Here is a 26,321-nt window from a genome sequence, read left to right as displayed (position 1 = left end):
TTCGTATAGATCCACCAGATAATACCATGAATTCATACCTACAATGCTGAAAAATTTATTTCCTGCAAGACAATCAAATGGATATTTATGCAAGCTAAATCCGTTCTGTTGATATTTCTATCCGGAAACACCGTACAATGATTCCATACACCAAATATAGTTGAAGCCTAAAAATGACTTCAAGGTCATATGAGCCATGCCAGTCAGAACAATACAACTTACAAGCATTCCAAACATCAAATATAGTTGGCCTATTGCTTATAATATATGAAATAGAAAACACCAAGCAATGAACATCGTAAAATGTTTCAATACACCAATTGCTGTTGACCTACTGCATTAAGTATAAGAAAAAAGAAATATACAAACTTGACTTGAACAATTGAACCATAAAAACTAGGTCAAGGTTCAAATGCTAGTTGGACAAGTACAACTAACAACGATTCCAATTAACAAATATAGTGGATTTACTGCTTATAGTATCAGATATATACATGGAGTTAACAACGAAACTTAACCTTTTTATCGGATCCATGAAATGAAGTCATTTGAGGTTATATATAAACAGTCATAAGGACTGCACATAATAAATATGGTTATCCAATTACTCATATTAGAGAGAAATCAACATTATGAAAATTTCTTACTTTTTTTCAAGTACTCAGTGAATTATGAAAATGAGGTCAAGGGCAATGCGTACATGACTAAAACTAAAACAACATAAGACATCTATATACAAAAAATAAGGCATTCAGGGCCTCCACCTTCTAGAAAATACATTTACGAGTTAACACAGTCTCAACCACCACCATATCCCTATCCTACATCAAACTGTCAAAATCCATATGTTGACTTGACCATATTTTAAGTGTTAGAATATGTCATTTACAAATACCCAGCATCCTTTAAAAATTTGTATAATTAAAACAAAAATAAACAAGTAGAAATTGATGTCTTTATTATGGTACAGCTAAAATTAATCACTGTAAGCCATGAAAGTGCTTATCACATATCACAATATATTAATTATCATAATTATAAAAACAAACCATGAACAATTTTTAACATCCATAATATTCATTTAATAACTGAAAACTGTATGTTCCAAATGAACATTCATGCAACAAAACCGTCTTTAGCAACTTAAAATGTAATATATATTGTTGTTTGTTTGTTTAAACAAACCACACAGGTGGCTGTTATACAGAGAATACACAAATTCTTTGCTAATACAACCTTCAACAAAGAATTTACATACAAGTTGTTATTTTTCAAAAAAGTTTCTAAAGCCAAAACTTGTGTAAGTGGAAAATTGTCAACAATTTTATATGGACCATCATGATTTTGTTTAAAGTAGTTTTCTTTTGGAGGAAATGAACATCTGTAAGCAAATAAGGATACCCTGTTGAATTCTACATATAGTTTGAATATTGTGCTCCAATTCCGGATTAAAATTTATATTGCACTATATGCATACTAACATTTATTTTAAGTCTATTATACATTTTTTTCATACATTTTCCAATACTGCTTAAACAAATATGAAGACTTTATAACTGTATTCAAGAAGCAGGACACATAGTGAATAGTTTAACCAGGAACTTTCAAATTAAGTTAAAACAAACATTATAGACACAGCCAAATTGATAAAATTATGTGAGGTATATTTTTTTAAAAGACCTATATTTATCCAAGTATTTCAAAGCCTTTATAAGGAAAATCCTTAATAGTAGACATGATCAAATGTGTTGCTTGGAAGACAAATTAATCCTAAACCTTTGAATGTGATGCTGTATAAGAAAAAAATGTGACCCAATACCCGGAACTTCAGATGTTGTAACCTTATCTCATTAACTTCAAAAACTATAATCAATATCATAAACAAATATAATAACTTCAAAAATAAGTCAAATGAAAAATTATTATGTTTTCAATTGATATTAAAAACAAAACTGAGTCTAGAATCATTTCCATGGTATATCATGGTATATGTAGAAATACAATGACAAAATAAAGATATTTTCATGAACTGAATTTGTATTAAATATTTTCTCATTGAATTGCATTATTTTGACATCAAATAAAATGTGAAGAATTTTATATGAAATGCATACAAAAAGCAAAATATAATGCACACATATCTTTCTTCTCAATTAATAAAATGTTTCAATTTTAATAAAGTCATTGACATCCGTTCTATTTTAATAATTACCTCCTGATTTGAGACATATAGCTGTTGTATGACATTATCAGGGCAGATGAATGGCACTGAAAGCCCTGTATTGTAAATCATGAGATATCTAGCTTGTAATTGGTGTTTATAATACAGAGACTAAAAACTATTATTCCCGTCGTCCCATGAATTCATTTATTTCAATAAAGATATCAGATTAAATCTGTTTAAATTTTCTTGTAATTATAATTAGCATAGATCTCAATTTTGGAGAAAAAGTTGTGTCCCTGGCAATTTACTGTTGATATACAACAAATATTATATCTACTCACAATAAATATGATTGGTTTATAAATTATGACAAAGTCAAACAATGAAATAAATATAGTTTAAAGCTTGTGATATGGAATGTATACCATACACAGAATAGATGATTTATATATATAATGATTTACAGACAACCTTACTACAGACATCAGTTATATCTATACACTTGATACTTCTTCAAAGGATTGGAATATGTAGTCTCACTGGTCCAAAAGATGTTCACAATATTTTTTTAACCTGAGGACATTCACGGATTGATATTTGCATGTAACACTACCTATTAAACGTAGATACCAAAGCTAACAATTAATTTTTCAAAATACAAATGTCTTATTTCAGATAAATTTTTTGTGTACAATTTCAACTTTACAATAACGAACATTAAGCAACAGGTCTTGTTAACTAATCAAGATGTTCAAACTAAGCAATGATAAATACAATGGATGACTAATCTATGTACACACCAATGGAAGCAAGTTTATATCATACATCTACACATTTCACAATAATGGTTTTGTTTCTAGTATAGAATTCGTTCATTTTTTTACTGAGAGATGTATTATATAATGCAATTAAATCTATACATCTCTTTCTTTCATATTAAATGGCAAAAATTATGTTTGCTTTCAAAGAAACTGAAAAACTTTATCTGCTGTTACAAACGTTTTTCCTATGCAAAATATTTTGGTCAAAATTTGATGGCTGTACAAATGACTGACTCTGATTTACTATTAATAAACATACATTCTACAGCAATGCTAGATTAATTTTTAAAGAATATACACCTTTATCACAGTTATTACTTATAAAATTAAGTTAATTCTCTATAAGATATATGCACATACTAAAGTTCCATGCTGACAAAGGGATAGCATTACCCCCAGTGAGAGGTAGAATGAACCTACAACAATATAAAAATAGCTGTTTGTCATGCAAGCTTAAGCAAATCAAGTGACAGAAAATAGGCACCCTTTGTCAAAATATTATAAAAAAACAAATTATTTAACTACTCAGTTTCATAAAAAAATAGTCTGGATATCAAATACCGCATATACAAAATCGTTGGCACAAATGAAACTGAACACTCGCACACTGTTAATACTTGGTACAAAATCACTTTGGTCATTTCATTTTTATTCTACAAGCACTCTAGTTTCTTCACAGTTAAATACTGAATACTACTACAAAGCCAAACAAAAGTGTTAAAAGGGGTGTTAAACACAAACAATCAATCATTGTAATTCTATCTTAATGTCTACAAATTCAGCAACTTATTTTGGAATGAGATCACAAAACTTACACTTTTCATCTCATGAGCAGCCAGGTTATTTTGATCAATCCTTTTCATAAAATTGTCATTTAACACAAATTGAAAATGCTGATAGGGTAATATTGGGATGCATTATTTTCTATAAATTTTAATAATGACTGCTAATTATTGAATCTTTCTATCTACAATACAATAAAATAAATCATGTGTGGTATGATTGCCAATGAGACAACTCTCTATCATAGATCAAATGTTGTAGAAGTAAGCAACTCATAGGTCACCATACTGCCTTATTTTATTTATTATTATGCTGAGGATTACACTAATGAAGATTGATAAACAAAATTAGGGACTATTTGAATTGAATAAACAAAAATAAAATAAACGTTGATAAACAGGTAAAAAAAAAATCTAATTTGTGAAGGAGAAAAAATGTCCTGACCAAAGTAATTTTCACCATTAATCTGAGCAAATAAAGCACAATCTTAAATCATACAAAAGCTAGAAACAATGTAACACAATAAGTTTTGATTAGAAAAAAAACACAGATAATATATTTCATGATGGTGGAATAAATATTTCTGACAACTCAAATGGCCTTAATATATTGATGATGTACTAAAATTGAAAAAAAAAGTAACATATTGCAGGGAAATAGTTTCTGAGGTCCATTGATCAGTCCACTGTAGTAGCTAACAACATTAAGATAAAGACTCTAAGTGATAAAGTACAAACAATATTATGTATGAAAAGAAAACATGAAATATAAATGACTTAATAACAAAGTGCTTAAAATGGAGCTTCATCTTCAATTCATTTACAGTAATAAAAAGTTGGTTTTGAGTAAGTACTATAATGGTGACAGTTCTGTACTACATCCACGAGAAACAGCATTAGTATTGTCCCTCATGTATGGTCCTACTTCAGCTTCTGCTAATGGAAAGTTGACTAGTGGAGTGTCATGGAAAACAACTGGTGGTTGATCTAAAAAACAAATATTAAAGTCAAGTATAAAAATATTATCAAATATATTATTAAATGATTTTAAACCTATGTATAATGACATTACCTGACAAAATTTTGTGTGTCTGAAACTAAACAGAGACTGGTTGAATGATTCATTAATGATAATTGAGTTGATGCACCTCTAGAATACACAAGTTTGAGCCAAGCTTTGAGTTGCTCATTCCTTGGTTTTCTGCACATTTTGTCTGTATGTATATTTCTTTGGGCATTGTTAAAGGTTTTTTTTGTTGAGTGGTGATTTTCAATGGCCGATTGGTGTCCCCTTCTTGAAATTAAAGAATGCAATTAATGTCTAATCTGTGATAAAATTAGTACAGTAAAATAAAATAACAAGTAACGATCTTGCAATATTCATTTAAAGAATTCAAAACCAAAAGTTTGGAAATCTTTAGATGTATTAATTAATGAAAAGCTGCATGAGGTGTTCAAATAGTTGACCCTCAAAGGGACCTGTGTGTGTCACTTTCATAGTTTGATGTCAGTGTGTCAGATAGATACATGTCGCAAACACTACTTTCTGCAACTTGTGTTATGTACATGCAGAGGTATGGTACTCTTTACAGATGATATACCATACCAATATAGTCAAGAGAAAAATAATGTGACCAGAACTGGTGTATTATTACAATCAAATAAAGCAGGTGAAACTTTTTATATACACAATGAAACAGCATAAATGATCACTGCTTCATATAGGATGTCAAAATCAAAAGACAGTAAATATAAATAACAGAGTGCATTGCTTTTAACATAATCTTTACAACAATTGTACCTATTTGCTATCACAACAAAAACATATATATGATCTATGTGAACATAAACCATACAACGGTTTATATAACTATTAATATACTACACATAGAGAAACATTAATAAATAATATAAATTTCCTTCCAGTCTCTGTTTGAGATACATAACTACTAACTGATAGTACATCTGAACTTCATACAAACAAAATTTCTCAAAAGCTATGTAATCTTTTTTCATAGTTCATATTTTATTCAAGAAATTCTTCTAATATAAAATATATACAAAATGAATAACCTGTAAAATTTATGAACTAGGATTTTCAATACAACACTCTATATTAAAGACAAAGGATGTGAAAAAAAACAGCCTTATAGCTTCAACAAAAATACTAGCAACAACATTATGCATATCAATGGAGTAAAATTTCATTTAATTGATTTTTGTGATATTTTCCATCATAAGGATTTCATAACAGATGGGTTGCTAATAATGTTTTAAATGGACACATCTTTCATAACAATTGGTTTAGGCCAACTATAGTTAAAGAATGGAATTCACCAATTATTCCATTTAGGAGCATAACTAAGGAACGGTAAAAGTACCCAAATTCTAATTCAGAGTTTTGTGTATAAGCACTGTAGTTAAGTTTCAATAAAATGTTGGTTGAGGCCAAACAAAAGTCAGAGAACAAAATATAACAGCAATTTTTCAATACATAAAGAGACACAACACCAGACTGCTAAAGGGTTGACTCCACCCAATTGCTAACTTGATTTTTACTTTGCAGCAATAAGAATTGTGTTTCTGTTTTTCAGTCCAGAAAAACCCAATAATTTACATAGACAGGTTGAATTGTGAGCAATCATTCTGTTAAGACATATGGATAAAAGTTACTGAACTGTGTGAAGAATAGAGATTTTATCATGCAAAAAAACTAGCACAATAATGTGCAAGAAAATAAAGAAATAATTAAAGCATCATCTACTATAAACCAAAAAACTTACAATACAATAATCAAGCTGAAACAAAGTGTTTTTCTAAATTTATTTTACACAAAAAAAGCTGATAATTAATTGAAGGAGAATCAAATTCTTGTTGTTTTTTTCTATTCTTTTTTTTTAAATTATATTCATATGCACATACAAATTTCAAATTTCTACAGTGAAAAAAACCCACAGCTTCTTAAGTGAAACAAGAATGGGTACACAGACAATCACACTATCATCTTCTATGTTCAGTGTACCCTGAAAATGGGGTTTAAACTCTTATTTGGCATTAAAATTAGAAAGATCATATCATAGGAAACATGTTTACTGAGTTTCAAGCTGATTTAACTCCAACTTCTTCAAGAACTCCCATGACCAAATTATTTAACCTGAAGCGGGCACCATCATATTCTATGAACATTGGACCATCTCTTATTTGGCATTAATATTTAAAAGATCCAATCATATCATAGGGACAAATAGACAAACAGATGTACAGACGAACAAATGGATGTAAAGACCAGATAACATAGTGCCCCTTACTGTTTTTTTGCCTGTTCCTTTTGTCTATCTTAGTATACATGTAGAAATAATAGATATGTTACATTTATATGCTCAAGCTACTCTTATTATGGTACAGGGATTATTTTCTATATTTATATCACCAAAAACCTTAAACTGATTTTTTTTTTAAATCTCATTCCCTGTGTTCTTAGAAATTGATTCTCCTTGCTTTAAAAAAACAGCAAGACACTCACCTTCTCCATAACCCAAGCTTTATTGGCTGGGGAGAGAAGCTGGAAGGAATTCAAACACCCTCTTAGTTTATCATGCAACTTAATTATTAAGAGAAAATCATGATGTATATATGCATATTAAATCAAGAAAACTCTTAAGGCCAGGATTTTTTAATTTGTTGGTATACGGATCCGCCAACCCAATTTTGCCGATTTCCAGAATAAAAATAAAATTGACTTTTCATGCTTTTTTATTCCCGCCGACCCAAGCAAATGCATTAACCCTGAAAAATAATTAGAATATCCTTTTTTTATGAAATGAAATGCATTAATCACTAACAGAATTGATGACACTTTCTGTTGTGAAAAAATGAAACTTCCAGTCTACGTTTCTAAAAATAAACAAATCAATTATTTTAAAATGACCTTGAAATGTTGTTAGCTGAAATAATTTTGAGGAACGAAACATGTTTAAAACCAATTACACAATAAGTTTGTTTCCCATGTTTGTCACCAGTCCGTAAGATGCATCTTCTCATTGAAATAGACTTGTCTGAATGTGGACAGGTGGAAGTTCAAGACATCAAGTTTAAGTACTGAAAATTAACAAATCATTTGAAATTTTCTTGTTTCATAGATAATAAAGATATATCATCCATTTGGATAATAACGGGAATAAAATTGAGAATGAAAATGGGGAATGTATCAAAGAGACAACAACCCGACCATAGAAAAACAACAGCAGAAGGTCACCAACAGGTCTTCAATGTAACGAGAAATTCCCGCACCCGGAGGCGTCCTTCAGCTGGCCCCTAAACAAATATATACTAGTTCAGTGATAATGAAAGCCATACTAATTTCCAAATTGTACACAAGAAACTAAAATTAAATGCATTAATGCATGACAACAGATTAACCCGATATTCTCGTTTTTCCAGTGGATGAGTCTATTATGTTTTTGACACGTGTGTTGAAACTTATTTTCGTACAACGTTTTTACATTTTTCTTCATCAGTTGTCATGCTTGAAGATCATTATTCACCAAGTTTTCTGGAATTGATTTATAAGAGCTATATGAATCTGTCTTTCTTGTTTGCGAATTGATGATTTAATTTCGTCGTTGTTCGTGCACCCCCATTTTTTACGGGAAATTATTAGACAATGTCATGCGATGTTTATTATAGCTGAGTAATTATATTTCATCGAACTAAAATTTCAGAAATGATGACAAAATAGCATAACAAGCATATCATAAGAAAGGTGAAATATACATTTATTTTGCATATATCAGTTTTCTGTCTTGAAACACATTTTTTTTCTTTTTTTCCCGGACCGACCGACCCAACTTTTTCATGGAGAAAATCCGTAAACCAATAAACTAAAAAACCATGGCCTAAAATGTTCACATATGAGCAGGAAAGACAAGTTCTCCAATAAAGATACAGATGAAAAATCAACAGGAACTTTAAGAGATGTTAGCATACAGTTACATGGCTTCTCTAAATAAATTATTCCTTTATGTTTTAACAACCCTATTTACTTGGTTTGATAGTGAACAGTCATCTTATCTTGATGAAAGAAGTTCAACTAACATGTGACTAACTCAAGAAAAAAACTTTCACTGTTCCCAGTCAACATAATAACTAGAACATTTGTAAAAGTCTTATAAATCTTTGATATTTTTTAATAGTTTTAGAGAACTTCAACTTGTCAATGATGAAGCTATGAAAAATCAAGAGAGAACATTTCCCCGCCAAAATTTCAATGGCTTATATCTTGAAAATAAGCATATTAACCTAAATATGTTATTTGCTTTTTTGATTCCTTTATTAATCCCCATTCAATATATACTAGTGTTATGAAAAGCTTGTTATTTTGAAACTGAAGACTTAATCAATCCATGCTAATGAAATCAAATTAAGATGATAACTACCAGAGGGACATTTATACCTTACAATCATTCCATACATTTTAATTATAGAAACAAGAGATTCACATGATAAATAAATGTAAAGTTGCTTTAAGTAGGCACTTATCCATGAAATGAGGTCACCAAAAATGGACATGACAGGACCTTGGTAAAATAAGGCATCTGAATACAAGGTTTGAAGGATCGAGGTGGCAACCTTTCATTTATAGCAGATGTAGGTGTAACTGTATCCATAGATAAATATATCAGATTAAGAGGGTTGCATAAGGAGATTCGTTTCATAAGACAAAAAATATATAAAAGAGAAGTTTTGAATGATGTCTAGTAAATTATGCATTTCAAACTGAAAACATCTCGTTATAACTTCATTACACAATGCACAGAAATAAAGTAAAACAGATTGAGGATGTTAAAAAAAAGGTTTAAAATGTAAAAATCAACATCAAATAATTATATGTTTTATGTCTCCAACAAACCCAACATATGTATACTGTCAATAGTATAGAAACATACAAACAATAAAGGATTTGTTTAAATGTATCACAGTTATAAAAAAAACATAAATGATAAAAAAAATAGCATCAAATAATATTAACATTCATAGAAAATCAGGAGGAGTATTGAAAGACATTTCTTATGCTTTACCTGACCCCTGTATCACAACTTTCATTACTTGAATCAGTAAAATATAATTTGATTCTGAAATTAGCAAATAAATGTTTACCCCATGACATTAAGATGTTGTTAACTTTACGGGTGATTTTTCTGGACAATTGAACAAAACTATAGCTAATATAAAAAAATAAACTGTTGAAACATTGATATGTCTTGCCTGTTGCCAGAAAATTTGAAAAAAAGATAATCTAATTGACAAAAACATTGCTAAACAATTCAAAATCACTGGTCCATGACCAAGGTGGCTGGAGCTTCAAAGAGTTATCAAACGATAGTTATGACTAATGGGACAAAATCAGCTCAAAATGTTTTATAAAATTTATGCTTTTTTCGTAACTTAAAACAATGACATTCAATAATAACAAACTTAAAAAAAAAATTATTATATTGAAAAATAAAATTCCCATTTAATTCGGTACATCTTGCCCTTTTTAGTTTTTGCTGTATTTGATTGAGGACATATTTTTGAGGTGTGGTATAATGTAGATTTAACCAAAGGAGACAGATAAGAATAACAGTAAATACCCTTCTTCTATCTTGGTAGATATTTCTGAAATTTACTTAATATAAGAATTATAATAATCAAGAAGATACTAACATCTATGGTAGTTATTTCCCACATAAACGGCTTTAATAACTGGTGTCCATAAAACATAATAAGCCTTTCATATTTTTCTAATATAATAAAAACCAAAACTATCTTAATGATAAGCAAACATAAAAAAAAACTAATTAAACCCCATGCTTTACGACATGCCTAACTTACCTGGGTAGTTTAACTGGGTCAATGTCATATTCCACAATGATTTTTTCCCTCCTGATTTTATTGAAAGCCCAAAGAGAAAGTTAAAAGTGACATATTTCTTATTAATTTAAATGATATTTGAAGAAGTCTTGCAGCTCTAGATTTTTCAATCTTAAGATCACAATTTTAATTTTCATTTTTTCCAGACGTAAGTTAGGTATATGGACTAACATAATTCTTCTAACATGGTTTATACATCAACACAACAGATATCTGAACATCAGACGTACATATTTTATACTGCTTTTTTTTGTTAAATTTTATAATGAATTGAAAGTCTACAGCAAATATTAAAGTGAATTTTAAAAATTTCGCTTAAAAAGGGTATTTTTGTCAATAAGCCTTTTTTTCTTGCATGAAAAAATTTCAATGTGTAGAAGAAGTTTAAACATACAGATACAGAGACAAGATACAAAATACAAAAACAAAATCAGGGAACAATACTTTCATGCAAGTCCTTTTTAACTACATGGGAACCTAACATTCTTTATGCAGGTAGGAATTTGTCTTAATGATAGGACACTTCATAGGCATTGCTCATTTCGGCTATATAAAACATCAATATTCTTCAGCAAAATTCTAGTTTTAATTAGTACATTTATAGTTTTGTTGATTTACATCAGCACAATCTGTGCATTCAAAAAATGAAAAAAAAATCATTCAAATATGTACATAATTATCAATACGAAAAGATGTAATTTAACTGAAAAAATAAAATATCACTGCATTTACACAAAGGCAGCGCATATATAGCTAAAGGAGACATCTAAACTGTTGATCAATCATCATAAAATGTGTGTGTGTACAAAACCCATGATAAGTGATATATCCAAGTCAAAATACTAACTATAGATGAAGATAACAATGAAATGCCTAACCAATCATACATGTCATAGTCATTATAACAATGAAAATGCCTAACCAATCATCGACATTATACGTCACACCTACCGTTCACTGTAGGTAGATGGTTGTTTACTGTGCCATCAGTAGTTTGATAAGTTATCATATCATGCTTGGTAACAGGAAGGTTGCCATTAGAAACAACTACTGGGTCCCCAGCTGTATTTGTTCCTATATTACTTGAGTTCTACAAACAAACATAAAAATATAATGTCATACATCCAAGTCAATCATACATGTATATCATAGTAATCATACACATTTTTAACTGAGCAGTACATCCCATTTCAATCCTAAATTTTGTTACTGTTTTATATTTTATTGAGCATTTATCTATTGTTTAGTTTTCAAAATTGCAATATTATCCCTCATTATATATATGCTTTATGCATGTCAGTTGTAAAAAAGAATGCGTCCATAGTACACGGATGCCCCAGTCGCACTATCATTTTCTATGTTCAGTGGACTGTTAAATTAGGGTCAAAAATATAATTTAACATTAAAATTCGAAAGATCATATCATAGTGTACATGTATACTAAGTTTCAACTTGATCTGATTTCAACTTCATCAAAAACTACCTTGACCAAAAACTTTAACCTGAAACTTGCACTATCATCTTCTATGTTCAGTAAACTGTGATATTGGTGTCAAAAATATAATTTGGCATTTAAATTAGAAAGATCATATCATAGGGAACATGTATACTTAGTTTCAAGATGATCTGACTTCAACTTCATCAAAAACTACCTCGACCAAAAACTTAAACCTGAAGCGGGACAGTTGAATGAACGGATGGACGAAAGGACAATCTATCGGACCCATATAGCAGAAAACATAATGCTCCTCTTCTATCGTAGGAGGGGCATAAATATTTATGCAAATATAAATAAAATGTTGACACAGAAACATGTCTTGCCTTTATGTACATTTGATAGTATAATACATATGCAGGGATCTCCATGGATGAAAATTGAACTATGGAGGAACTCTCACCATCATAAACTGTGTCTACGTCGTAGTGTAGCCTGATCGAAAGTATTTCATCCCTCCACATAAAGATAGGTGAACATGCTAATTAATTGCTTATTTAAATTATATTTATTTGAATTTTCATTATAAAAACAATATAGAAGTATATATTTTTCGATAATAGCCGTTTGTAATCCTTCAAAGGCCAAACCCTCATGCCCCTCCCTTTACCTTAGTCAATAATGACCAATAGCTATCACGAAGGTTCCCATGTAGTTTTCTTCCTACTCTTGGTAATTGTTATCAGGTTATGGGGGTTAAAACTCATGTGGAGCTTATTTTTCATGGACACTGTCAAATTCAGAAGTCATGAATCCATTACCTTATTGGCTGATTTGCAGCAACGACAAAACGAGTCGTACGGGTTATGTTATAGGTTAAAAAGAGTTGTAAAGCAAACATTGTCAAATGAAAAGGTTTTTAATGACTTTATCTAGCAAATCCAAGCTATGCAACATGCATCTTTCGAGTCTGAAGAGAAACCGGAAACGCAGATGTATCAATTTTATTTTTACGAAATGAATTCGGAATTAAGATACAACATTTCTTAACAGGAAATATTAAAAGTTTTTACTTTTTAACTTTGAGTAATTCTATGTTATCATTACAATACAGCAGTGCTCTAGTTATTTGCGATGAAATAATAATTACTGTTTTATGTCTTATTTTGTACTTAAAAAGGGGGATTCTGATTGCGTAAGTCAAAATAAAAGCACAAGTTCGACTTGTTTAACTACGGTAACTGGATTATTAATTTATTTTTTTAATCTGAATTTTCATAAGCATTTGCGGAAATTTAGATAAATAATTTGACAAATGAATCGTCTATCTTCAGATAATATTCTCTTGTGTGGTTTGTTAATCTAACTGTACAAGCTCAGGTACAAGTGATTAGAGATTTTAATCCGGAGATCCCTCAGGCGTTAGAACTGTATTGGATTAAACTATAAAAAAGCCTGAGGGTTATGCAATTACATGCATTTGATTATAATTGCTAAAAAAATGGCGTGAGGCTATTAAAATGATCACAGTTTTGAACTATGGCGGAAGACAATCGAACGATGGTGTGAGTCATATGACGATGGCGCAAGACATTTGAACGATGGCAAGGCGCCATCTTTAAACAGGCCATGGAGATCCCTGCATATTTTAAAATTGAAATGGTAACACTTTAACATGCAAACTATGCATAAGTGGTTCCCTTTAAACTGACATAAAACAATAAGCATTTTTTCTAAAAGTTTCAAAGTAAATGAACAATGATGCAGGTTAAAGTGGCCATATAAATTGCACAGTGATGAAATTCTCAAATGCAAATGAAATTGATTTTTGTGTGTTTTTATGCCACTTTCAGCACTATTGGTTACTGTGGATTCATTTATTTTTGAGGGTACCAATTTTCGTGGCTTGCAGACAACTTGCAATTTGTGGATATTCAATTTCGTGGTTTTGGCAAAGTAGACATACCTTTGTTTATAAAATTTGTAATTCATTAAATATTAAAATTTGTAGTTCTCTTGTACCCACAAAATCAACAAAAATTGGTATCCAACTAATATTAACGAACCCAAAGTATATTGTGCAATCTGTTTTATATTAGTAGAGGAAGTTTGAGACTCAATGGCCTGAGAGTCAATTAAGATTGGAAAGAAAATCACATGTCATGTGCAGGGTTTGAACTCAAAATCTCCATGAGGACAGGCTAGTGATACAGTAAAGGGAAGCTCCCAACATTAAAATACCTTATAATGAGTTGTAAATCCATAGTTTTCATGTCTGTATAGGGAAGCTCTCAACTAACCATTACCTTATAATGAGTTGTAGATCCATAGTTTTCATGTCGGATCTTCACTGCATTTGACTCTTTACCAGATGATGCCAGCATGCCATCATGTATGGGACTACATTCTGGGACTACAAAACCTCGTCTATCTATCAAACTGTAAGATAAGAGGATTTACCGTTAGCAATATTTAATAATCATTGATATCAAAATAAAAGTCATTAAATTCACTCATGGAAACATTTGGAGAGCATTATTTCAAATAATATTTTATTCTGTCCTTGAGTGGTGATAATCTTTATTTTCCAGTTACTGGTATTGTAAAAACTTTGTTTTACTCAAACACAACACATAATAGATGGAGAGAAGAAAATGTCTGCCTATGAAATAAATTTGCTTCAGTTGGGTCTGGTTTTTTTAATTCCTGAAATAGTAATATATTACAATGTATTTGCTTTGAAATAAATATCATGAAATATATATGAATGGGTTATAATGATTTCTGCTGTGTTATATTACATGTATATTTGCAACATATCATTTCTGACATAACAAAGTATTCTTATGACCCACTACAGCTTTTCTTTTTTAGTGCTTCCTATAATAATTTGGTACCAAGGTTTAGAATTTGATCTGTTTCTTTTTTTTAAACTACTCTTACTACTTCTTTTTTGTTGTTGTTGTGTTTGTTGACCGACTTGAATAAGGAACAAGGAGAGCACATAAGAAGGAAACCACAGAGACTGTGACTTAAATTAGTGACTCTTAAGAGCCTGTGCTTCTCACGTAGGTCTTTGTACATCTTCAACAATAGACACTCTCAAACATTGTACACTAGAATAGAATTTGTAACAAAAATCTCTATTTTGTTGATCTTATATGGCTGATTTATAAGACACCAAAAAAGGGATCACAATTTGTCATTTAACTCAGAAAGCAAGTAATTAAGAAAATATCTACCCTTGTTTTTTCAAGATAAAAGAAGAAATATGCATTTACCCGTAAGTTCTATTGTTAGCCATATTACCCATGTTGGTTAGCATGCAGGATCATCGGAGACATTTTTAAAACTAGATGATGAAAGTGGCCTCATAGTTTCAAATATTTTTGTAAAAGATAACTGATGAATATGATGCAAAATGCTGATAAAATCAGCTAAAAAGGTATGTTAACATATTTCCAAAATTTGGTTTATAAACAAAGCACAATTTTGAATTTGGTAACATATCTTAAATGCATACCATTTACACATAGTAACCATCAAATGTGTAAATAATACAGATCTAACTTACCTAGGTGGTGTTGGTCCACATAATACAGATCTAACTTACCTAGGTGGTGTTGGTCCACATAAAACTACTAAGCAATTTCTCAATATAGATCCTTGACTAAATGGATTAAAATTTTCTTGGCCCCTTTTTGCTGAATAAGATCCTTTAATCTGAAGGAGAAAGCAGTACATTTAAGATATTTCTATTTATAAGTTCCAAACTGAAATAATCTAAATGATTCTATCATTTACCTATGTGAGGAAAGTTTCTTTTAATACATTAAATAATCAAGTTATGGATTCTAGTCTAAATAATACAATGTCAATGCTTCTATTTTGATGCACAGTGATGAATAATGATTTGGAATACTTGTGTTTGATGATAGAATCACTGGAATCTTGTTTTAATGGTTAAATCAGAGTAAATATGTTTTTCCTAAATGAAATTTATGTTTTCTTTTTTACTTACATTATAGATTCTTTGTAATAAATTTATCATCTGCATCATTTAAGTTTGCAACTTATTGTATACGTAAAACAAAGCAAAAACAAAATATTGAAGCAACTGAAAGGTATTAGTTGAACAGATTTAGTTCTTATTAATCTATTTTCTGTAACTCGACTGTCTAGATCACAAACCATCCATTTAACCACATAATTTGTGTTGCAAAATGTTTATGCGTTACTGTTTTACACTTGCAATGTATGTCTGGACTTTCTAAATAAATCAGTTTTAGAAGTTTTGGGCATTGGAATATCAGAATAAGAAAGCATTCAAAATCTAATTTTCAACATAAAGAGCTTTGACAAAAAATCCTTTTCAATCTTTGCGAGTTATGGGTGTTTTAAGGAAGGAAGTTCCCTTGTCATGTTTTGGATTTTTTTGTCAGATTTTTGGAATCCTCTAGTTTTGTACATTTGAATGCCTCAAACAATTTTGCCCATTGACCCACATCTTTCTTTTTCTAAATCTTTTACATGTATCATTATAAGCCATCTGTAAAAGTCTTACAAACCACTGTTATATTTGAATAGTTTTTAAGAACGGTATACTTGTCAAGGATAAAGCTATGAAAAATCAAGGGAAAACATTTTCCCGCCAAAATTTCTATGGCTAATATCTCGAAAACACACACTGACCTATACATTTTTTGTTGCTTTTTGGGTTCCTTTATTAAACCCCTATCAATATATACTAATGTTATGAAAAGCTTGTTATTTTGAAACTGAGTTTCGAACTTCCTTTAGGCATGTTCCGTGATAAAATATAAACTTACATCTTCATTTGTGGTTTGATCAGAACCTACTAGATATGTGTGGAAGCCTGCTAGGCCAATAACTGACCACACCGAAAAGAAGCATACAATTGCTTCTATCACAGTGTCCAGAGTTAAGGAAAACAATAATCATGCAAAATAAATATAACAAAATGTATCAAAAATAAAGATTAAGCATAATTATCCAATAAACAGACATTCAATATCCAGTCTGCACAATAACACTTGTCAAGTGACATGCATGTGTAGTAAGCAAAACAATGTGAAAATTAATATCAGTTAGATGTGAATTTAACAGTGATTGGGCATAGGTTGTCAATGGTTACCATTGACACTATGGAAATTAACACCATGCATCAAGACATCTGCTGTACTCACATCCTCATTGGTCGTCTGCTCAGATGATGCCAGATAAGTATGAAAACCAGCAAGACCAACAACAGACCACACAGCAAAGAAACATACAATACCCTCAACAACAGTACAGTTGGTTAAGGAATGTACATTTAGACTGTAAGACTATAAAGGTTCAGCTTTGTTTATACACTTGTTTATCCATAAGTCAGTTTATTAACTATGCTTTTATCCATAAAACTTTAACCGTATGTAATATCTTGTAGCATAGTGTACAGCGGTGAGGAAAGAGGCTTGCTGTTTGTCAATGACTTAAGGATTGCACTGACTGAAATGTTACCATAATTGATAACTATAACTGAAGTTTTTTTTTAGATAAACGTCTAGCTACAGGTATCAATAAAACATAAGAATTATCAATGAAGTTAAACTGCAGTCAAAGTCAGATGACCTATCAGAGGGCATGTATTTCTAAGAACACTTATGTCAGATGAAAACAAAGCATATGCAAATCAACATGTAAAATTATCCAGATAAAAAAACAGAAGAAAAAAAGAAAACAAAAATAAACGATTAACTATACACAACATGTAGTACATCTTATCTATATCTATGATATCATAAAACAGAATGAGAAAGCAAATTATATAAGCTATGTTTATACATATATTATGAGCAACTTAAATAGCCTCCATATAAAGTAAAGCAAAATCAAGACAACACATAGTAAGCCTACAATCCAATGAGGTATAAACTCATATCCTATATATATATAATCAGCAACTTAAATAGCCTCCATATAAAGAAAAACAAAATCAATACAACACATAGTAAACCACAACTAGATGTACAATCCAATGAGGTATAAACTCACGTCCTCATTGGTTGTTTGTTCTGAAGAAGCCAGGTAGGTATGGAAACCAGCTAGACCAATGATTGACCAGACAGAGAAGAAACAGATGATTGCTTCAACAATGGTATGATTGTTAAGGATGATAAATTACTCATTAATGTATGATGGTGAGGGTCATGAATGTGAGCAAAATTGTCCATATCATCAACAATTAAATCAGACAAAAATGTCATCTCTGAAATACAAACTAAAGCCATGATATGTGTATTTCCAAGCAATAAAACTCTACTTAACATATGACATGTAAACATTCCAACTTTTAATGTAATAAACACAGTCATAATGCCATTAAATCATTTTTCTTTCTCCATGAAAAGTAAATCTAGCTTGTCTTCATTAAACATTGTATGAAAACAAGTCAAAAGAACAAATGAAAAATTGGTCAAATCATTTACCTTCTTTTTATGGAAAATTTGTTCCATATATGTTTTAAGATCCACCCCAATGAATCTGTATGACATGTTATATAGTTTATTCTCACATTCTTTTTTAAACAAATTACTTGACTATATATGATAACTAGTTAATAGTCTAACAAGATGAGAAGTGACTTTTCTCCCCTGATTAGTATTTATACCAAATAATAAAATAAAAAATAACAATATCATTAGTATTTCTCATGGCTCAGTGAATATACAAACAAATGTGACTTTCGCATTCACACCACTCAAACCTCTCTATAATAAAGAAATATCTAATGAAAATCAAATATTAAAAAGGATATCTTGCTGGTGAATCACGCATGGCATGCAGGAAATTGTCATCTTTTGACCCTGAAATTATAAATGAAAAATTATTATGTCACTTCAAACAGTTGTGCATTTTCCTGGCTTTTTTTCTAGCTAGAAGACAGATCTCTTTAGAAGGCAGATTAAATCAAACTACAAGTAAGTGATCATGTGTGCAATAAAACAATAAACATAGGAACTCTTCAATGAAAGTGGCTCTTCACATGTTATCACCTTTATACATGAATTGAAATTGACCATTGAATTGACACATTTTGCAAATTATGTATTTTGAATTTGGAGTTATCTTTCTTTGTTATTAATTGTACATTTTGTAATTGTAATTTGTATCTATTTTACAGAGTTTATATATTAATTTGAAATTCTATACTTTTCAAAACAAATATGGTTATACATGTACACACCATTTTTTAACTTAAATATTCCAGAATATTTAACCTATCATTAATGAATTGCATAACAAAGCCTGGATATGATACAAAGAATGTTCACCTCATGTTTCAAGCTATTAGTATTATAAGAAGTGATCAATTCTGGAAGATATAAATATCAACCCAGTAGTATAAAGCTTTTGATTGCAGTTCATGCAATCTTTATCCTAATGACCACACTGTAATTTAAAAAAATATTTTTGTTTTGATTGAAAAAAAAAAGAAAAAGAAAATATATTTGATTGAGTTATCTCCCTTGATCACAGATTGCACAATGTCAAGGTGATGTTAAACATAGAATATGAAGTTCTCTTACAATACTTACGTAATATCAAATGAGTTAAAACACAAGCAAATATATAGATGCACAAAATGGACAATGACAGGATAAATAAATAAAAATATCTGTAGTTTCTTCTCCCAACACAATTTCCAACCCATGGACAATGGTGGTCAAATCTTTCTAAAAAAACAAAATCAATTATTACAATATATGTACCTTACTAAAATTATTTTTACAAAGTTATCATCCAATTACACAATGTATTTCATGTGTTGAGCAGGATCTGGAGAATGTGTGATCATCTTGTTGTGGGATTCATGGTTTGTGTTTGTTATGTACATGTATTCATGTTGCTTGCATTAGGTTTTGAGTTTTCTATGTGTTCTTATTGCTTGCATTTGGTTTTGAGTTTTCTATGTGTTCTTATTGCTAGCATTTGGTTTTGAGTTTTCTATGTGTTCTTATTGCTTGCATTTGGTTTTGAGTTTTCTATGTGTTCTTATTGCTTGCATTTGGTTTTGAGTTTTCTATGTGTTCTTATTGCTTGCATTTGGTTTTGAGTTTTCTATGTGTTCTTATTGCTTGCATTTGGTTTTGAGTTTTCTATGTGTTCTTATTGCTTGCATTTGGTTTTGAGTTTTCTATGTGTTCTTATTGCTTGCATTTGGTTTTGAGTTTTCTATGTGTTCTTATTGCTTGCATTTGGTTTTGAGATTTCTATGTGTTCTTATTGCTTGCATTTGGTTTTGAGGTTTCTATGTGTTCTTATTGCTTGCATTTGGTTTTGAGATTTCTATGTGTTCTTATTGCTTGCATTTGGTTTTGAGTTTTCTATGTGTTCTTATTGTTTGCATTTGGTTTTGAGGTTTCTATGCGTTCTTATTGCTTGCATTTGGTTTTGAGGTTTCTATGTGTTCTTATTGCTTGCATTTGGTTTTGAGGTTTCTATGTGTTCTTTTTGCTTGCATTTGGTTTTGAGTTTTCTATGTGTTCTTATTGCTTGCATTTGGTTTTGAGTTTTCTATGTGTTCTTATTGCTTGCATTTGGTTTTGAGTTTTCTATGTGTTCTTATTGCTTGCATTTGGTTTTGAGTTTTCTATGTGTTCTTATTGCTTGCATTTGGTTTTGAGGTTTCTATGTGTTCTTATTGCTTGCATTTGGTTTTGAGATTTCTATGTGTTCTTATTGCTTGCATTTGGTTTTGAGGTTTCTATGTGTTCTTATTGCTTGCATTTGGTTTTGAGATTTCTATGTGTTCTTATTGCTTGCATTTGGTTTTGAGTTTTCTATGTGTTCTTATTGTTTGCATTTGGTTTTGAGGTTTCTATGCGTTCTTATTGCTTGCATTTGGTTTTGAGGTTTCTATGTGTTCTTATTGCTTGCATTTGGTTTTGAGGTTTCTATGTGTTCTTTTTGCTTGCATTTGGTTTTGAGTTTTCTATGTGCTCTTATTGCTTGCATTTGGTTTTGAGGTTTCTATGTGTTCTTATTGCTTTGTTTGAGTTTTCTATGTGTTTTGTACAGTGTTCTCCCCAGGCCTTCATAATACTTTCGTAATTCCCGCAGCGTCTTCATTGGCCACTATCCCTTCATACTTGATCCTGCAGCCTGTTAATTTTCACATTTTCATTGTAAATGTTGGTTAAAATTGTCAAGTTGCTGATCACCGCTGAGAGGTTGGTCAGTGTTACGCAATAACTGATAATTAGATTTTACCTGAGCCACGTTTATCTCAGCCTTGTTGGACTATGTAACCATGTAATAGCGTAAATGATCATCAAGAAGATAGATATTTTTAGAAGAAAATTAAAAACTTCTGACAATGCAGAAATTGAAGAAATAGATCGCAAATACATGTACATTGTAATATGCATCGTGTGTGTGATTACTTGACCATTTATATAACGAATTTTTTCATTGGTCAAGAAGAAGAATCTATTTAAACACGACCAATGAACGTGTGCAATACACTTGATAAATTTGAATACACATTGCTTAAGATTTTTACGATGGAAATTATGAATGAGAGTATTTGTAGTTGAGAAAAATAAAATAAAATTTGATTTAATAAAGATAGCGAGAAGAGATTTATTTTATTTGAAAGTGAAAAATGTTGCTTGCAAGGTAAATTCGTTTCAAACTGTCATATTTTTAGAGATAAAATGATCATTGAACATCGATCGTGAGTCCGTTCGTCGGGAAATATGTGACGCCGCAGCTTCTGTATAATGTCACTAGTAAATAATTTTCCAATGATCTAAATTTAACAGAGTTTTGTTGATATCTTCCTGTCAAAGATAGGTTTTAACAATAATGTACACGGACATGACGGAAGCATAAATATTAAAATGTCAAACTACGGAAACTGGTCAGCTGTTCATTAAAATATTTTTGGTTTAAAAAGTTGTATACCAAATATCATAACCATATTTGATTTTATTAATTCTGAATGAACATGTTCCCTGCAAATAACGAAGGGGTGAATTCCTAGCAAAAGGCAGATGATGGAAGTAGAAGTTTTTTTTCACACCAATGACTTCTTATGAAAAGGGGAATACACCTCCCTCTACACTCAGCTGTCAGTATAATCAGATATTAATGTTTCTCCTAGTTCCAACTGAGCTAAAGTTTTGGCAAGTAATAACAGCAAGCACCATGTTTCTGGTTTCAGTGATAAGTGGCTGACTGAGTTTTCATGGCTTAGAAATATAAAGGGGGTATAAGCAAAAGTTATTGTGAGAGGGGGTTTCCAACACTGAGGAGTATAAAGACAAAATTAAGGAACAGTCTGTCCAACAAAATAACACTATCTTTAAAAAAATATCCTTAGAAGGAGCAGAGAGTACAGAGATGAATATTTATATTTTGACTTCTTCAATTTATTTCATATAACTATATTCTTAATTGTAAATCATTAATACTCTGCATTATTAAACACTCAACAAACAGCATTAATTCATATTCCATGTCATGATTTATGATTGATTGATTCAGATCACAAAAGTTCACTATAAAAAGAGTTACATGCCCTTGAATTTTGCGCCTTAAAAAAATCATTGGGAGAACACTGTTGTAGACTTTTTTTTGTCTTTTTATCCTTGTTTTTTTTATACATAGTGTTGTTGGTTTCTTTTCTACTGAAGATTTTTGATTGTCTCTTTGTATCTTTAGCAAAGGAAAATTTAAAACCATTTTGTAATTTTTAAACAAAGATTTAATTGGGGAAAATAATGTCCACTAGACAAATATTTTATGAATTGTGTTACTGTATATATGTGTACATACCAACACAATTATCACAAAAACTGCAGTGTGATGCTCTTGGTGGTCTAAATATCTTGCATGTAAAACAGTACTTAAGTTTAACCACTTGTCCTTTAATTATAACTTCCTTTGTTCTTGGTGGAGGTCTGTATGTTCCTGGTGATGTTGTATTTGGAACCTCTGAAAGAATAAATGTATCTGGTTAAGAATGAGGTATAATTGTATCAATCACATCATACATGTAAATAGATTATAAAAAAAATTCAGCAAAAATCAGCAGCGTGGAAGGACTTGATCAGTAATAAGGTAATTCTTCATATGAGAATCACTTATTAAAAATCATTTTTACATGTTATGGCATTTATAAACAAAGTTTAAATGACATAAAAAGTGTGGTTGTTTAAGGTCGTATGACAAGTTAAAATGGTTATTTTTTTCTGAATTTGACACCAGAATATTGAAACGGCAAACCCACATGGGATTCCTGTGTCATGCTTAGCCCAGTGGTTAATGTCTTCTAAATTTTTATTTGTTCATCAAATAAGACTGTTTTAGAAGCCTTGCTCATCAGCAGTATCATCCAGGAGATAAGACAGTATCTAGACTTCTGTGAGTTGATCTCTCTACTTTTGAGTACTGTAAATTCAGAAAATCAAATATGCCGATGTTTTTGTTATTGCTAAAATGAGACAGGGTTATTATTGCAATTCAATCTTGCAGTTTGAAATTTATGGCTCACATTGAATAGCAAGCTAAAAGAAAAATGACAAAACCATTCACAACTACTCAACATTTTCTACAAATAATATCACACTGCAACCTCTCTGCAGTCTGCATGGTTACATTTTGGTCTATAGCTATTACAATTAGACAAGACCCCATCAGTCATTAATAAATCAATGCAAGTAATTATAACAAAAGTCAACATGTACCTATTTTCTTTTCAATATCAGCTGCTTCATCTGGTGAGGCTCTTGGGATAACACCTGGGTCACTAAAACTAGTTCTGAATAGAGTTGCCATGACAAAGATAAACAATGCCCCTCCAACCACTGGAATTGCGGCAGTGACATGAACAGCTAAATATGGACAACTGCAAATAATGTAAATAATGTTACAATGTAAATTGAAATTGCAGACCAGGAAATCTTAATTGAATATTATTATATTATATATATATATGTATGCAAGTGCATCTGTCATCACATGTACAGTGTACATTGTACATCAAGTTTTCATATTGATATCTATCAATATGATCAAATATTAATCTTTTTTTACATGAACATGTACAAAATGTACATGATGTAACGTAAATCTGACAATTTTTTTTTTTTTTTAAATTTGGTGTTACAGATTCCAAATTTGGGATAAGGTTTTCATATATTTCACATGATTTTGATCTTATTTGCTGAAAATCTAACCATGGAAGAACTTTAAGAAGGCTCACGGGTACAAACATTTCAGCAAATGATTAAACATTTGTTTTTTCATTACTATTTTGTTTATAACACTATTAGTTATTACTTTATGATACATGTACAAATGTATGGTACCAAAAAAAATGCCATTTTTTGGCATTAAAGTTGAAATACATGTATCTTTTTTAATTCATTTGTGACCTATATTTTTTATTATTTTTTTTCAATTAAACTGTACATAAACTAAATAATTGTAAAATTTAAGCGATTCCCATTTTTACTGTAATGTAACAATTTCAATATCAGGCCTGGCTCCTCTTTGTAGCAATTAGTACTCAATAGTCATTTTGCAGCATCAACAACTAAATTTTTGTGTATCAATTTTTCTAAAAACAGGTCAAATCCTGCAGATTCCTGCACATTCATGTTTATTATGATACTGTTATCAGGGCAGGTCATGTCTTCTATCTTCTGTATGAATAACATGTGATATCTAATAATAACCTAATTTACTATTTACACTGATTCCTATGCAAGAGGGTAGAAGATCCTAGTCACCAAAAATCAACGTTGATTGGTCGAAATAGTTTAAGATGTCAAACTTCCGCCAAACTTGATGAGATTGAAAGTAGAATGTATTGAATGTTGGAAAAAGTGGATTAGCTGGACATAGAAAGTTCGTTGATCCTAGTAAGGCACACACAAATGTAGAAAAAACGTTTAACTACAAGTGTTAACAGATACGGTTGTCTGACAAATACAAAATAAGCGAAAAATGAGCGCAAACAAATTGTCTGCAATCTCCTGTTTTGAATGTGCACTGCTTTCTGTCTTTATATTGCACAAATTTAAAAAAAAAATAAATAGAAAATAGCAAAATCAATAAAAAGTGAATGTAAATTAGTAAATATATGCATTATAGGGACAGAAGAATTCGGTCTATGAACAGACCTGATACACCTTATCGCTATTAGCCTACTCGGCCGCTTGACCTTTTGAAGCATACAACGATCACTTTTCCATTGTGGCGTCAGATATTTTGTTTTAAGACGTCAAAATTTTACGGGAACCTGTGTGTGATATCCAGATGGTGGACAAAGAGCGATAAGGTGTATACCTATTAGTAACTGCTACGTAGTAGCCCTTTGTTTGTACATGTTTCTTTGTCATTTTCATTAGTTTCTTTTGGAGTTTTCTGACTTTTAGTGCATGGCCAAAATGACCACGGCCTTCTTGGCACCATGATCGAAATGACTTGTTTCTTTCATTGTCTTATAAAGAATTTCTGGGATCTCTGTCCTTACCTTGGATTGATATTCAGATGTGACTCATACAACCCTTTCCATAAACACATGAACTTGCAGTTTGGCAAGGGACACATGATTTTTTTTAATATTTTTTTTTTAACCCTGAAGTTTGTTTTTACCTGAAAACAATTGTACAAAAGGCAAGGGTCATAAAATGGTAACATGCATGTACTTACTCAAATCCGAAGAAGAGTCCACAAGTAACAACAATAAGAGTACAAGTAAAATAAAATATTCCCGTCTGTCTGGCCATCATTATTCTGCCATTACAGCAGAATTTATTTTTTCCAGGGAACACTTCCCATTTACGTGTCTTTTTGGTCATTTTGATCGATTTATTATCCAGTGCGACTGAGGGCGAATCAGTTGAAACTGCTATGTACGGTTGATTCATTTGTATAATGAAAATTTAGAATCATTTTTGCCCACGTCATAATCGTACAAATATCTCTTTCATAATATGTTAAAGAATGTTGTATTTTTTCCATCAAAACATTGTGTTTTTGTTAAGAATTTTCACATTTTCGGTAGTAACACAGGAAACCAGCTATTTGTTGATGAACATAATTACTTCACGCATGCGTATTATTTCGTAATAATTTTTAGAAATTGTAATTTTTATTTAATATAATCCACTACGATTCTTTCGTGATTA

The 26,321-nt window shown here is 30.6% G+C and overlaps 1 protein-coding gene across 5 annotated transcripts; it reads right to left on the bottom strand.

The window, feature by feature from the left end:
- Nucleotides 1-941: 941 nt before the first annotated feature.
- On the bottom strand, nucleotides 942-26,252 carry LOC134686941 (palmitoyltransferase ZDHHC14-like). Of its 5 annotated transcripts, XM_063546802.1 has the most exons (12): nucleotides 25,843-26,251; nucleotides 23,871-24,031; nucleotides 22,960-23,118; nucleotides 19,716-19,853; nucleotides 18,935-18,983; nucleotides 16,944-17,046; nucleotides 15,728-15,837; nucleotides 14,421-14,553; nucleotides 11,631-11,769; nucleotides 10,641-10,691; nucleotides 7,291-7,329; nucleotides 4,668-4,754 (listed from the first exon to the last, which is right to left on the bottom strand). In XM_063546802.1, the coding sequence occupies exons 1-11, from the start codon at nucleotides 26,058-26,060 to the stop codon at nucleotides 7,310-7,312; spliced, it is 1,281 nt and encodes a 426-aa protein (XP_063402872.1). In that variant the 5' UTR covers nucleotides 26,061-26,251; the 3' UTR covers nucleotides 4,668-4,754; nucleotides 7,291-7,309. The 5 variants fall into 5 exon arrangements, with proteins under 5 accessions (XP_063402869.1, XP_063402870.1, XP_063402868.1 ...); XM_063546799.1 differs by lacking the exons at nucleotides 7,291-7,329; nucleotides 16,944-17,046 and adding an exon at nucleotides 18,172-18,274 and having other exon boundaries at nucleotides 942-4,754; nucleotides 25,843-26,252; XM_063546800.1 differs by lacking the exons at nucleotides 7,291-7,329; nucleotides 16,944-17,046 and adding an exon at nucleotides 17,322-17,424 and having other exon boundaries at nucleotides 942-4,754; nucleotides 25,843-26,252.
- Between the last annotated feature and the right edge of the window lie 69 nt (nucleotides 26,253-26,321).

The sequence above is a fragment of the Mytilus trossulus genome, chromosome 10, assembly GCF_036588685.1.
Source record: "Mytilus trossulus isolate FHL-02 chromosome 10, PNRI_Mtr1.1.1.hap1, whole genome shotgun sequence".
In the NCBI taxonomy this organism is placed as follows: Eukaryota; Metazoa; Mollusca; class Bivalvia; order Mytilida; family Mytilidae; genus Mytilus; species Mytilus trossulus.
The sequence above is the reverse complement of the archived record's forward strand: the minus strand, read 5'-3'. Positions and strand labels throughout refer to the sequence as shown.